Genomic DNA, 15,356 nt, shown 5'->3' with positions numbered 1-15,356 from the left:
AGTACCAGGGTTGGGTTTTGTTTTTTTTTTTTTTTTTGCATCTTGGCTTTATCTGAAAGTTCACTTAGGCTTTCTAATGTGCTGAACCTTGATAATGACCACTCTTGGCTTTTAATATTTGTAGTTACTTTTGCCACCGTAATTTCTAAAGAATGATCTAAACAAATGGTACTAATCAGTCCTTGTCCTTGGGATAACTTGGACTGACAAACTTTTTTTTTTATTATTTTTTTTGTGCCCAACAGACTAAACAATGAAAAAAAATGACCTTGGCAAGCCTATGACATGGGATGTAAAATCCCCTACAAATGAGGCATTTTTTCTTAGCTTTTGGTCTGTAAATGGCAATTTGTGCGTGCCAGTCACAAATAGTCATAAGTTAATTTAAATGGTCTCTCGATCCTGTCCTGCACTTTACTAAGCTACAATTGAAGTCCGTGTTGCTTTAACAGCAGAGCTGAGAACTGGGGGTCACTGTAGTAGGCTGTGTTCACTTAACTGCTTTCTTTCAACAGTCAATTTTTTCTTTTTTTTTTTTTCTTGTGGCCAAGAAACTTGTAGTTCTGACCATTTAAAGCACATATGCGGTGGTTGTCCTGAGGAGAAACTATTAGTATATGGATGTTGGAGGGGCTCCACACTGTTTACCACTATGGTGATCAGTCATGCCATAGTCTATTGCAGTGATAAACCGCATGCAGTTTTTGCATAGTGAAAAGCATGTTTTCCTATCAGCATTAACACAGGTGTTTCTTATCAAACATGGGTCATGTCAAAAACAATTAAAAAGCATCTTTCTATGAAAAAAAAAGCATATGGCCAACGAAATGTTTTGACTGCATTGACCATCCATAACCACTGTTTTTTACAGGGGTTGTCTGGTACAAATCAATTAGTCTGCAGTTAGACAGTTGTGAGGCATAATCTGTTTCAGAGCCAGAAACAGCGGTCATGTGGCCGCATGTGAGGTATGCATGATACTAGCCGGCAACCTTGCTCTATGCTTGGAGCAAGGCCTCAACCCTCTAGTTGCATTCTGGGTGGGAGTATGCATAGTTTACTCGCAGCCACATGACTGCTGCCTCTGGCTCTGAAACCAGTGAATTCTAAGCACGTGCAATCTGAGGATTCCAATTTACTTATGGATTTAGACTGGACAACCCCTTTAACAGTCAAAACACCTGTCATCAGCACACACCACTGCTAACAAACTACCTGTGTCAATTATGAATAACTTAGGGGTGCTTCACACACAGCGAGCTCACTGCCGAGATCGCTGCTGAGTCACGCTTTTTGTGACGCAGCAGTGACCTCATTAGCGATCTCGCTGTGTGTGACACTGAGCAGCGATCTGGCCCCTGCTGTGAGATCGCTGCTCGTTACACACAGCCCTGGTTCGTTTTCTTCAAAGGCGCTCTCCCACTGTGACACACAGATCGCTGTGTGTGACAGCGAGAGAGCGACAAATGAAGCGAGCAGGGAGCAGGAGCCGGCGTCTGACAGCTGAGGTAAGCTGTAACCAAGATAAACATCGGGTAACCAAGGTGGTTACCCGATATTTACCTTAGTTACCAGCCTCTGCAGCTCTCACGCTGCCTGTGCTGCCGGCTCCGGCTCGCTGCACATGTAGCTGCTGTACACATCGGGTTAATTAACCCGATGTGTACAGCAGCTAGGAGAGCAAGGAGCCAGCGCTAAGCAGTGTGCGCGGCTCCCTGCTCTCTGCACATGTAGCTGCATTACACATCGGGTTAATTAACCCGATGTGTACTGTAGCTAGGAGAGCAAGGAGCCAGCGCTCAGTGTGCACGGCTCCCTGCTCCCTGCACACACAGCTAAGCGGTGTGAGCTGGTAACTAATGTAAACATCGGGTAACCATACCCGATGTTTACCTTAGTTACCAGTCTCCGCAGCTTCCAGACGGCGGCTCCGTGCAAGCGCAGCGTCGCTTGCACGTCGCTGCTGGCTGGGGGCTGTTCACTGGTCGCTGGTGAGATCTGCCTGTTTGACAGCTCACCAGCGACCATGTAGCGATGCAGCAGCGATCCTGACCAGGTCAGATCGCTGGTCGGATCGCTGCTGCATCGCTAAGTGTGAAGGTACCCTTACAACAGAGGACATTTGTAGACTCCAGGTTACGGATCTGATCACAACACCCTGGGCTGAATGCTGGCAGCTGATTGCCACAGTGATGCTCAGATAAGTGGGAGTTGTCTCCAAGACACCTTATCTCAATATAACCAGATTTTGTTGTGTGGGAGGGGGGGGGGGGCGCGGGTAACTGATTACCGCAAAAGTAGACAAGTGTTACCGTCCTGGGAGGGTGATGATTCTTTTCATAAAACAAAAACCCAAATTGTTACAGTAACAAAGTTGAGTCATAACTAAATATTGTATACCAGAGTTCAAAATGTCAAACCTAGTCAGGCTTGGAGAGTCCTTTTTTTGTGGTTTAACGTTTCTATCGAGCATATTGGATTTTTGCGTTTCGAAGTAGGTAAAACTAGGCAGGCTGTTTTTTAAAAGGTGGATTTTAATGGCTCCCATAAATTTTTTGTGACTTTAATGGCTATCTATTCAGAAACAATTTAAGAGGAGCTATGAACTGGCTGATTCATGTATCAAGCTTCCCAACATGAAAAAAAACAAACCTTTATTCTGGGGACACGCAATGGCATTGGATGCGATATGCTAATGACCCTCGGCTCCTGCTCTGCTGTAAGCGTGAGCCGAATATCATACTGTAATTCGATCTTGCGATCAGATGCGGAGAGGGAGAGTCCCTCCCTCTCCACTCCATAATCAGCTGATGCGATTACACACTGCACTCCTGGCATCCGAATGCAGTGCAATGTTTCACTCGCACCCATATACTTGTATGGGTGCAAGTGAATACGCATCAGATTCCACCTTAAGCATGCTAAGATTGTTCTCAGTCAGATTAGGGCCGAGAAACCATTGCAGATGGGAACGGCCCTATGGCGTTACATGGGTCCGAATGGAATGCGTTTTTTTTTCTTCACATTCCACTCTGCCAGTTTTACTCGCTCATGTCCTAGCCCTTAGAGGTTCTCCACAAAACTCTGGCCCCGATGAAGTAACGAGATGCTGTTTTCTTCCACAATTCTTTCTGGCCATGCAAAAGTCTAGGAGGGCACCTGCCTCTTGATGCATGTGGCCCCCTGTACGCTTTTAAAAGCATATTTTTAAAACTGTTTTGGTTTATATATAGAACTAAAATGTTTAAATCAGAACTTTGCAATGATTGAGTTACCATATGCTCAAAAATTACTTAAAATTAGTCTAAAATCTGCAACAAAACCACAACTGCCAAATCTATCTCCCTCCTGCATCAAAACGAAGAGCTCTGTTCTGTAATTGCTTAAAGGGAATCTGTAAGACCAACCCTCCTTAACAATCTATATGGGCATGTAAGGCTGCTTTCACACTACCTCTTTTTAACATGCGTCCTGAACGTTTTTTTTTAACGCAGAAACGGATCCAGTGCAAATGCGTTTTCATTTCAATGCATTTGCAATGGACTCACGTTAACATGCGTTCACCTGCGTTTGCGTGCATTATAGTGAGGATCCAGCGACTTGCAGTTTTTTAACATCTTTCAAAAACGCTACTTGTAGCGTTTTTGAGCTACGTCCAACTTCTGCAAATTGCTGGATCCTGACTAAACAGCATGCAAACGCATGTGAACACTGGCGTGCTGATAGGCAGGATCCTGCTTGCTCTACTGAGCATGCCCAGAAGCCAGCCTCCGTGATCAGTCTATTTCTCTCCTCCCTCTGTCTCTCTCCCCCTCTCTCTCCTCCCTCTCTCTCTCTCTCTCTCTGTCTCTCCCCCTCCCTCTCCCCCACCTGAGAGCTGCGGACACTCGTAACCAAGGTAAATATCGGGTAACCACTTCTTAGTTACCCGATGTTTACGTTGGTAACGTGTGCAGGGAGACCGGCTCCTAGCAGCTGCAGACGCTTGTAACCAAAGTAAATATCGGGTATCCAAGCAAGTATACCCGATGTTTACCTTGGTTACGAGCCTCGCAGCTGTCAGATGCCGGCTCCCAGTCTGGCACGTTTAGTTCCCCTCACTCCCGATCACATGACTCCAATGCCCGCCCCTAAACATCCAGTGACAGGATCCTGCAAAATAAGACATGCGTTTGCATGCATTTTTTGCTGTAAAAGCAGGATCCGCTTTTGCAGCAAAAAACGTTCAGGACGCATGTTAAAAAGACGTAGTGTGAAAGCAGCCTTAGAAAGTTAAATAAATCTACCTGCAACCCAATGTGTTAAGAAATTTGTGGATATTCTGTAATATTTAAATGTTCAATAACCTCTGGATGCAGATTCTTATGCAGATGTGTGGCCCATAGATCTTATAGTAAACCCAACATGACGACATATATTTACTTAATGTGTGGTGTCCCTTGCCTTTGATGCAACCACCGAGCCTGCTGCTTTCCAAGTACAAGGCAGCTGATTTTAGCAAGTAGTGTGCCTCTAACTGCAGGTGCATCTGCTATACACTGATGGCTGTTAACCAGTTCCTGTTGTCTGACAGCGGGACTTCACACTGGCCAGCGGGGAGTGCGTCATTCCCAGCTCATTGTCGTGCCCTTATTGTGATCATGGGGTGCTAATTTGTTATGATGGCCAGGGGTTAGCTCATTACAATCCTCCTGTGAACGCAGGATGCGAGACAGCATTTATAAATCATGATTTCTACTATACAAAGCTGTGCTGACGCACTGCTCAATCACGGCTTCAAGTTCTCTAAGGCTGGGGCCACATGGGGATTACTGCGATTCCCCTCGCATGACACTCTGCTCATGCTGGCAGTACAGCAGAGCCGAGTCATGCGAGTGTCCCTGCGACTGAGGTCCGACCGTGCGAGCGAACCTCAGCTGCGGGGGGTGGGCCGGCACAGGAGGGGCAGCCAGTGCTGCGGAGGGGCGGGCCGGCAAGGAGGAGGGGAGGGAGGGATTTCTCTCCCTCTCTCCTCTGTTGCCGGCTATTGCCATTCTCGCACTGCACTCGCAGTACACCGGTGTACCGCAAGTGCAGTGCGATTTTTCTCTCGCCCCATACACTTGAATGGGTGGAGAGAAACAAGACTCAAATTACAATCGCAGCATGCTGCAATTGTTTTCTCGGTCCGATTAGGGCTGAGAAAATCGCTCATGTGCGCTGACACAGGCTAATATTGGTCCGAGTGGAATGCGATGTTTTATCACACTCCACTCGCACAGTTTCTCGCCGGTTTTGCAATTCTGACCTGCATCACCACATGGATGTCCTAGGAAGGTTGGTCTTCACCACATGGATGTCCTAGGAAGGTTGGTCTTTCTGACAGATTCCCTTTAAGACAGTTTTGTTTTCTCAGTACAAATTGATCTGGGGAAAGCCAACAATAAGAAGGTAATTCTATTTGTGAATCAAAATCTTATTAGACCAATTCACTATAGAAAGTGTAAAGTTCTTAGACTAGAGTGGTTAAAATTTAGTTATTGTGAGTCTTGACCACGTAAAACATGTACATCTTCTCTGACATGCTCCAAATGAACAAAGCCAAGTCTATAAACATCCCTGGCTGTAGCCACTTTTGTAGATCAGGGCTTGGACTGAATTGGGACATAACATTTTAGAAGTTGAAGAATTGCATTCAGTAAACCTCTCTGAAGTATTACATGGTGGGGATTTTTTTGCCTGTCAGGAGAACATTGGTCAATGCCAGATGCGACACACTTGTGTATGTTGAGCTTATACTGTTGTGATGAACCTCTTGTATGTACAAATGCTTGATTGTCCTCAGGTCTTGTTACGGTACTTTTCTTGACTTGAGGAATATTGTTTTCATTAGACTTCCATATGCACCATGTTATTTGAGATCATGCTTCAGCTTGAATAGTCTATAGAGCAGTGTCTGTAGTGCTGCTCTTGTAATTCCGCGTACACAATTGTATGGGGGTGAAGCTTCACCTAAAACGCAATGATGCATTCGGCAATGGGAACAATACCTTGATAAAGTGCTGCACTGTGTTTTTAAGAATTAGTAATGTCATATTTGAAAATAAAAATCAGAAGTGATATGTCAGAATCCAGATGCTGCTTAAAGGTGCAGAGATCCTGAATATGGATGTAATTATTTACTAATTGAACTGTACCTTTAAGTTGCAAACAAACTGGGAATGTAATTGGGGGGAGGGGGGGAGATTTGGGCCTCTTGTGTCTTAATGAAGTAAATTGGTTGAGGCAGGAAGTTGTGAACTAATGGGAATATTGGCATTTCACTCCTTAGTTTTTGTAGCCCATAATCTTCCATTTGACTATAAGATGCAATTGTTGCCCTCTATAATTGTAAGCTGGACATACAGAAAATCAGGCTTTAACTGCAGCAACAGCTCAGTCTGTACTGCTGATCTAGAATTGATTTTATACAGATCTGAATATAGTGACAGCACTAAACCATGTGTTTAGATTTGCTGAGTAATCTCCATAAGTCCCATTCACTAATTCGGTATTTGTTCAGCTGCATGTTTAAATAGTCACCCAGTAGATTTTCCATTTATTGGCCCAAGATTGCCCCTTGACACTTAAGATTGCATTTTTCAGGATTTGTTTTCTTCTTTAAAGTGTTACTTATTAAATGCTTACTGTTTACTTATCTGTAGGTATGGAATCTAAACCCCGGCTGACATAAACTACTGTCCTGCTAAGGTATGTTGGGTAATCTGCGAGAGGGCAGTTGATGACTATACATTTTAAACTGTTGGCAAACTCATAATGTGTACAACGTTTCATTTGTTGTGCATACAAATATTTCATAGACATCAGAGCTAACAATCCACTGTTGTCCTAGGTTGGCATCTAATTCTGGAAATACATTAAGCAAACCAGTCTACTTTGTTGGGTTTTATCCTCTAATCTGTTTGGTTAGGTTTAGACTGTACCATACAATTTGATGTGCATGACTTTTTGAAACCTTAAGGTCCAACAATGGCCTGGTTGTCCATAGTAACTACAGTGTTTCCCCAAAAATAAATAGGCCTTCACCCAGAAGTAAGCCCTAGCAGGACTTTGTCATCTTTGGAGTAGGCTTGAACTATAAGCCCTACTCCAAAAATAAGCCCAAGTTGCATACTCGACACTATCCAGAAATGTGCCTTGTGCTGCCCTATATCAGGATGTCACTTTTATTCACTTGTGTTGCTTGGAGTCCCAACTAAGTGAATATTTACTCTTCTCACCCCCCCCCACTACCCGAACCACACCCACTGCTCTGAACCCTGCTCTCACCCTCTGCCTGCTGTACTGTATAACGGACAGTATGTTCATGTAGCTGTCACTCAGGAGTCCTGGTACAATCTCAGATCAGGAGTGTCGCCAATGATTGCGGTGAGCATGGCTACTTAAGTTAATGAATATTCAGCCTCCTCTCCCGTAACCCTACACACCATTCTGAGTCCTGCATGTTCACCTGCACGCTGCCTGCATAAATATGCATGCTGTCACACTTGGCTCAGGGGAGACTGATTTGCGATGCCTTGGGCAGGCAGTGTGCAGGTGCAGAACAGGACTGAGTGGTGGGTGGGATTATGGGAAAGGTGGCTGATTATTCATTTTAGCCATGCACTTGCTCACTGCAATCAGTGGCACTCCTGATTAGAGAGTGACAGCATGTATGTTGTAAAATCCAACTCACCGTATTGCCAGTTTAGCATGGAGCTCGGGCAACCGCTTCGCCATAGCCAATTATGTCCAAAGAAAATAGGAGTCCGGCTCAAACATGCAATATTTTTCATTAATTGCCTTCAAAGCAAAAAGTGGACGCTACTAAAGTGTCGTCTTTGCTGTATATTGCAATGTGATCCTGGTACATAGCAAGGCTATATTCACACTGTGTTTTTGTTGCATTTTTAGCATTGTTTTTGCCTTGGTTTCATGCAAATCCATGCTAATAAAACGCTGCCTTCCCAGCAAAGTCTGAGATTCCTAAAATCTCATGCACACATCACCTGTGGTTTTTTCTGTTTTGTCAACCCCCTTGTTTTTTTTCTACGTTTTTGAAAGAATGAGCATGTGTATTCTAAGGTTTTTTTTTTACCCATACAAATCAATGTGGAAGTGCAAAACCGCAGGTTTTCCTGGCAAAACATGAGGTTTTACTGCAGAAGAAACCTGCGCCAAAACTCCTTGTGAACATAGCCTTATACAGTACAGCAGGCTTCCGGTCAGGACCTGTGCAGGGCCTAACGTGGCTGGTGATTCTGGGTGAGAGGGTGAATATGCTTTCACTTAGCTGAGGCCTGCTCACCATAATCGGTAATGGCGGAAATACTGATCTGTTTCTGTGCAGCTGTCACTGTCTGCTCTCTAGAGATGAGGATTGTGGGGCAATCCTTGGGCACGAATACAGCCGTGGCATTACAGGTGTGGCACAGAAAGCCAGGACTTGTATCCTGAAATTTAAGTGCTTTTTTTCCTCCTTTCTCTGCCTGTATGCCTGTATTCTGCATTTTACTGGTCAGTGTCTTGCAGAGAAAATGGTAATTGCCACAGAAGAATTTGATTGTTCTAATAGTCTTATCATAAGCTAGGATATGTACTTCAATTTCTAATATCTGTTGCTGAAATATGAACTAATAATTTTATTCAGCTGTGCAGCCACTGGAACATGCTAAAACTGAAAGGTCCACTTTAAAAGGTTCCAAGTAGCACATTGCTCTGTTGCTAGGATCAACAATATTTTCATCAGTAAGGCTCAAGATCTATGGAAGTTGCAAATCCTTATTTGTGTTTTGCTTTTCTGAAACTGGAAGGCTTACCAAACAAATGAACTTTGGGGATTATAACAAACTTGTAGCCCCTGTATTTTTAAAGATCATGAATAACAATAGTCATTTTAGTTTTCTTGTTCACTGATGCATGCTATTATATAAGAAGGATTTATTGAAATCTAATCTGCAGTTTTTATTTTCCAGAAAACATGAACATGTCATTGTGTCTGCACTATATACATGAAGTTGACTTGAAAAGGGAAAAGGTAAACTTCATGACAAGTAGTAATATGCAATATACTCTTCTAAATTGGCTCACTTGTAATGCTATATCTGATGCCTAGTTTTTTTTTCTTTTGCAGGACCGCTGTTGGATTTCAAATGGAAGTTTTTTTGCTTTAATAAAAACAAATTTTAATTCCTTTTGACTTTTCATTCAAACTACAAAATATATATAGTGGTTCAGATGTAGCTTATTTGACATTCACTTTAGAACAGTGATGGGAGAAGAGGAAAAATTCCAGCAGTGGGTCTTCTTTCAAGACTAAATACATACAAGAAAATGTAGTAGTCTTGGCTATGAAAAAGCCAGTACAGTGCTTCAAGGGCAGTAACATGTAGCTATAGCTCTTGACAGCAGGAATTATCTGGAACTTGCAAGACTTGAAAAAATGGAATTGCCAATCTGAATTACATGGCTTAAAGACAACAATCACCTCTGGGAGAACAAGAAGCCACAAACTGATGATTTTTCCTTTAGTGTGCAATTAAAGCACTTTATCACTTTCTAATCAAACTTCCTAGCAAGTCAGTTTGTGGAAATGCCACAAGTCCTCTGCAGCCTTTCACTTAAAGCACCACTCCAGTGTTTTTGTTTTTTCTTGCTGCAATGCTGGAGGGATGATTTTAAATCTAGGTCCCCTCACCCCTATATTATACTCTCCTTCCAGCGGCTTAATCTTCTGTCACCTACTCTTTACTTGGTCTGAGGATTTGTGACATGGTGGCAACTCCAGTATATAGAAGTGTTCTGGAAGGTTACTAAATGCATCTGAAGGTCTCAGTCTGGCCAGTCAGAAGGTGGTCACAAGAGGCCACGGGAGTGGACTGAAAAGCTGAAAATGTTGGATAAGTATAATGCTAGGGGCAAGGGAATTGCCTTTAAAGTGCTAAACTGCAGTGGTGGTTTAATAAAAAATGCATCACAGCTGGTTTGGATTGGTGGCCACTTTAATTACATGAGGGTGCAAAGGATTATGGGATCCAGACAATACTGGGATTACTACAACTTGGCATTTAACACCTGACACTTGCTAGAGAGTAGGATTGTTTAGTCAGGCATTATGGGTGTTAGGCTATGTCCGCACGTTGTGTTTTTACCTGCTTTTCAGCTGTGTTTTGAACTGCAGCGTTTTCATGCCAAAATGCATGTGTTTTGATTTTCAAGCAGTCTATGGGAAACGGGGATTTCTTGTGTGCACCTTCCTGTTCAAAACGCTGCGTTTAATTTGCATATTTCTTCAGCGCTCTATTGGGAGACCCAGACAATTGGGTGTATAGCTACTGCCTCCGGAGGTCACACAAAGTATTACACTAAAAAGTGTAAGGCCCCTCCCCTTCTGGCTATACACCCCCCGTGGGATCACGGGCTTACTCAGTTTTAGCTTTGTGTGCGAAGGAGGTCATACATCCACGCATAGCTCCACATTGTATAGTCAGCAGTAGCTGCTGACTATCTCGGATGGAAGAAAAGAGGACACATATAGTGTCCCCAGCATGCTCCCTTCTCACCAGATGGTGTTGCAAGGTTGAGGTACCTATTGCTGGTACAGAGGCCGGAGCCCCACATGCTGTTTTCCTTCCACATCCCCTTGGAGGGCCCTGTGGAAGTGGGATCTGTCGGCCTCCAAGCCCTGAGGCCGGGCTCCATCCACAGACCCAGAAGAACCTGATGGATGTGGAGCACGAGTACTATCAGGGACAAGGCCCTGCATCGGTCAGGTACTCGGTGTCTCCGGCAAGCACAGCACGCTCCGGGCTTGCTGGGCGCTATAGTGCGCCGGGGACATTAGTGATGGGCTTATGTTGCTGCAGCCATGGCTGAGCGACGGGTCATGTTTAGGAACTTGCGCCGACCGCTCATACGGCGGCGGCGCTGATGTGACTTGTAGTGCGCCGGGGACTTGGCGCCGACCGCGCTTTTACGGCGGGGGCGCCTGTAACTTTAGTCCCCGGCTTCTGAGGCCTGGCACCGCTTCGTTCCCGCCCCCAGCCCTGCCAGTCAGAGGAGGGGCGGGACGCTGTACAGATCTCAGCGCAGGGAGCTGGAGTCTGCTTTGCATTCTCCAGCCCCCTCTCACTGAACACAGTGAGATGCCGGGTTCCCGCTCTTGGCTGGGGCTCGCCCACGGCCCGCCCCTCTGCACAGGACGTGGAAGAGAAGCCGGCAGCCATTATGGTTTCCACTCTGGGAGAACGGAACCAGGCACAGGTTTTTGAGCGACCTCATACTCGCGCTGGGCGGGCGATAGGCAGTACTGGTCCCACTAATACTGAAGTGGGCTTTTGAACTGTGTGCGGATATGCGATGCAGCACTGTACTGTCGCTATTCTGGGCATACTCTCCTAGATGGCTAGACAAGTGTTCAATGATTAGTCTGCAGTGTTTGTTGGCAGATTTGGCAACAGCAAAGTGCCAAGGCACAAGCTTTCATTGCCGCTTCGTTTGCAGGTGCTGCAATTGGGTTTATTGTCATGCTATACATGCACTATGTCGTTTTTCTTGGCTAATGCACCTAGTTAAACAGACAATAGCAGCAGTAAGGCAAGGCTGCCAAGGCACAGGCTCTCAATGCTGCTTGATTTGCTTGTACTGCAGTGTTTTTCTGTCATGCTTGTATGCTATACATTTCCTGTATGTCGCTATCCTTGCCTCATGCTCCTAGTTAACTAGACAACAGCAGCAGTAGAGCAGTGGTGCCAAGGCACCAGCTTGCAAGGCTGCTGCATTTGCATGTGCTGGCAGTGTTTACTGTCATGTTTGTATGCGATACATTCACTGTATGTCGCTATCCTTGTCTCATACTCCTAGATATATAGACAATAGCAGCAGAAGGCCTAATGTGCTAAGCCACAAGTTTCACTGCTGCGTGTACTACATGTGCTGAAGTGTTTACTTGTACTTCAGGCTTGTATGCTATACATTCACTGTATGTCGCTATCCTTGTCTCATACTCCTAGATATATAGACAATAGCAGCAGAAGAGCTAATGTGCCAAGCCACAAGTTTTCAATGCTGCGGGTACTACAGGTGCTGAAGTGTTTACTTGTACTTCGTGCTTGAATGCTATACATTCACTGTATGTCGCTATCCTTGTCTCAAGCTCCTGGATAAATAGACAACAGCAGCAGAAGAGCTAATGTGCCAAGCCACAAGTTTTCAATGCTGCGTGTACTACATGAGCTGAAGTGTTTATTTGTACTTCATGCTTGTATGATTATTTACTGTACGGTCGCTATCCTAGGCTATGCACTTAGATAGCTAGACAACAACAGCAGAAAAAGAAAAGGCCAATGAGGACTTTATATGTTGCTTGTACTGCATGTAATACGAGTCTAGGACCCCAGTGCGGGCAATTGCTTGACCGGGGTTTTCGGCTATATGTGGTTAAAAGAACCACCTGTGCTTCCTGTCCAGAGACAGGGACGAAATTGCAGTTTCTTTCCGCTGTTATATTGGCTGTGACTATGGCTGACATCTTACAGTCTGGCAGCCCACGCAGACCTTGGGCAATATAGTTGCAATGCCCCTGGCCACCATGATTTGAGGAGCAGCTCAAGGCTCCAGGGTGGTTTTCACGCGTCCCAGGGGGCAGGCTCCGACACGGACGTCAGTTCAAGAGGGCCTAAGCAGGCTCGCTGGGAATAGCCCTCGACTCCATCAGTGAAAGAGTCAGCTTCACAGCAGGGGAGATCTCTTTTCTAATATCGCAAGCAATTGCGTACTCGTCTGGCCCTCTGATCCTAGAGATGCAGTCCAGAAACGCAACGCTTTTCACGATAAGCGTTCTCCGACCGTATTAATGAGACACTCTCCTCCCTGATTGGACAAGCGCTAGCCCAGGTCCAAATGTGGATCTCCCGATCTCCAGGCTTGCAGCTGGATCTATAGTTGTAGTGGTGGATGGGGCTTCACGTCAAAATGCCATTGACAGATAGATAGGTTCTGGCCGCAATCTGTCTATGAAGCTATCGGCAGGTCGGTTGCTCCGGCAGTCGCAGCCGTGAAGGCACTCCAAGCTATTTCAGATAGTGTTGCGCAGAGGGACGCTGTCACCGGTACATCTCGGTCTCAGCAGCGTCTGTAATCTCGCAATCGCCGCATGGCGAACCATGCTGTTAAGGCTGTCCGAGACTCTACGAGCCGGACGGCGGTGGCATCGGCCATCTCCGTATTTTTTACGCAGAGCCTAGTGGTTAACAGATTGGATCAGATGCTTCTTCCAACAAAGTGCTTAACCAGGTTGCCTTTATCTAGTGATAGTCTGTTGGTAAGGGTTGAATGAATTCATTCAACTGTCCAAAACGACTCAAAAGGCCCAGAAGGGCATAGATTCCTAGCAGGCTCAAGTACGCCCGGGGAAGGCAGCCGGAGGAATCGCTACCAAAGCGTTTTTTTTCTCATATTTTTCAGCCTTCTCACTCCGCAACCGCGGGGAGCAGACTCCCCCGCTTTAGCGACATTTACCTACCACAGGTCAAAGGCCGGTGAGAGAGAGTCAGTTTGTCTCAAACTACCTCTCCGACCGAGCCGAGGCTCTTCTGCAGGCAGGACGAGTGGTAATCCCTGTTCCTCTTCAGGAACCAGTTACGCCTTTTGCTTCGACCTGGTCGTGGTGCCAAGATAGGACGGCTCCTTCCGTCCCGTTCTGGAATTTAAACTGCTTAACAAGCACGTGACAACCAGGCGGTTCCGGAGGGAATCACTCCGCTCCGTCATTGCCTCACTGTCTCAAAGAGTTTTTCCTAACATCCATAGACATTAGGATGCTTATCTCCACGTGCTGATTGCTCCAAGGCACCGGCGTTGGCTACGGGCATATTTCGTTTTGTAGCCCTACCCTTCGGCTGGCGACAGCCCCACGGGTTTTTCACCAAGTTCATGGCAGCAGTGGGAGCAGTCCCGCGCTCTTACGGTCACTCTGTGATCCCTTTCTTGGACAATCTACTTGTCAAGGCACTCTCTTTTAGAAGCATGCCAACACAACCTGAACATGGCGCTGGACCCTTCCCAGAGTTTCGGGGAGGTCTTTGACTTCTTCTAAGTTGAACCCAATCGCTGGCATATCTTGGCATAGAGTTTTCACACTCTCTCAGTGATAGTGAATTCCGCTGGACAAACAGCGTTCACTACAGACGAGGGTGCAGTCTCTCCTTCAAGGAGGCGCCTCATCCAGAGGCGAGCCTTTTCACGCAGTTTCATCTGCGTCCGCATCATTAGAAGATTCTTCGCTAAGGGGAAGGAAGTCGATGTTCCTACACAGTAACGTCCCCCTTTCACAGACGGTCAAAGACCGTCTTCAGAGGAGTCCACTCTTCAACTCAGTGGTCTAGAGCTCTGGGCAGTGTATCTTGCACTGCAAGCTTTCCTGCAGTGGCTGGAATGCAATCAGAACCGAATTCAGTCGGACTATCCACAGCGGTGGCGTACACATTCCGGACGTACAACACTAGGAAGCAAGTCTTCCTCAGTCGCGAGGACGTGGACGCAGGGGAATGGGACCTGCTCCCGTTTGGCTTCAAGAAATCGGTAGCCGCGGGATGAGGACGGACGTCGACATCATGGCGTCTCGGCAACTACAAGGTCTCGATTTTCATGGCGGGAGCTCTGGCGACAGGCGCCTTGGCTCAAGATTGGTCGCAGTTCCAGCTTCCGATTGCTGCCGCACTATTCTCGTCGCCCCAGACTGGCCGAGGAGGTTGTGGTACCGAGATCTGTGGCATCTCACCGTCAGTCGACTGTGAGCATTACGTCAGGGTCACAATGAGACGGGCTCGCCAGCCGCGGTTTGCCAAGATATTCCACAACTCGTGGAAGATATTCTTATCTTGGTGTTTTGCTCAGGGAGTGTATCCCTGGCCATCGGCTTTGCCTACTTTGCCTGCCCTCCTGCACTCTGGTCGGGAAAACGGTTGGTCGCTCGGCTCCCTTTAAGGGCAAGTCTCGGCACTATCCGTGTTGTTTCAGAAGCGTCTAGCACGTCTTCCTAAGGTGCGCACGTTGCTACAGGGAGTGTCATATTGTGCCCCCGTACGAGCGGCCGTTAGATCCATGGGATCTGAACGAGGTACTCGTTGCTCTCCAGAAGCCGCCTTTCGAGCCTCTGATGGGAGTTTCCCCTTTCTCGCCTGTCACAGAAAGTGGCTTTTCTAGGGCGATCACGTTTCTTCGGCGAGTGTATGAGCTGGCAGCTCTGTCATATCAGGCTCCCTTCCTGGTGTTTCACCAGGACTAGGTAGTGTTGCGCTCCATTCAGGAGTTTCTCCCTAAGGTAGTATCCGCGTTTC

At 46.3% G+C, this 15,356-nt stretch overlaps 1 protein-coding gene across 2 annotated transcripts in view; it reads left to right on the top strand.

The window, feature by feature from the left end:
• SFPQ (splicing factor proline and glutamine rich) overlaps nt 1-6,729 on the top strand; it is a 35,414-nt gene extending 28,685 nt beyond the window's left edge. For both annotated transcript variants that reach the window (XR_012750495.1, XM_075336016.1), the window contains one exon: nt 6,684-6,729. Coding sequence is in view for 1 of the 2 variants with exons in the window: in XM_075336016.1 (XP_075192131.1) it covers nt 6,684-6,707 (24 nt within the window). In the remaining variant the exon portion in view is untranslated. The remainder of the gene's footprint in view (nt 1-6,683) is intronic.
• Nucleotides 6,730-15,356: the final 8,627 nt, after the last annotated feature.

The sequence above is a fragment of the Anomaloglossus baeobatrachus genome, chromosome 2, assembly GCF_048569485.1.
Source record: "Anomaloglossus baeobatrachus isolate aAnoBae1 chromosome 2, aAnoBae1.hap1, whole genome shotgun sequence".
Taxonomy (NCBI): Eukaryota; Metazoa; Chordata; class Amphibia; order Anura; family Aromobatidae; genus Anomaloglossus; species Anomaloglossus baeobatrachus.
Note: the sequence above shows the minus strand (reverse complement) of the source record. Positions and strands in the feature narration are given on the sequence as shown.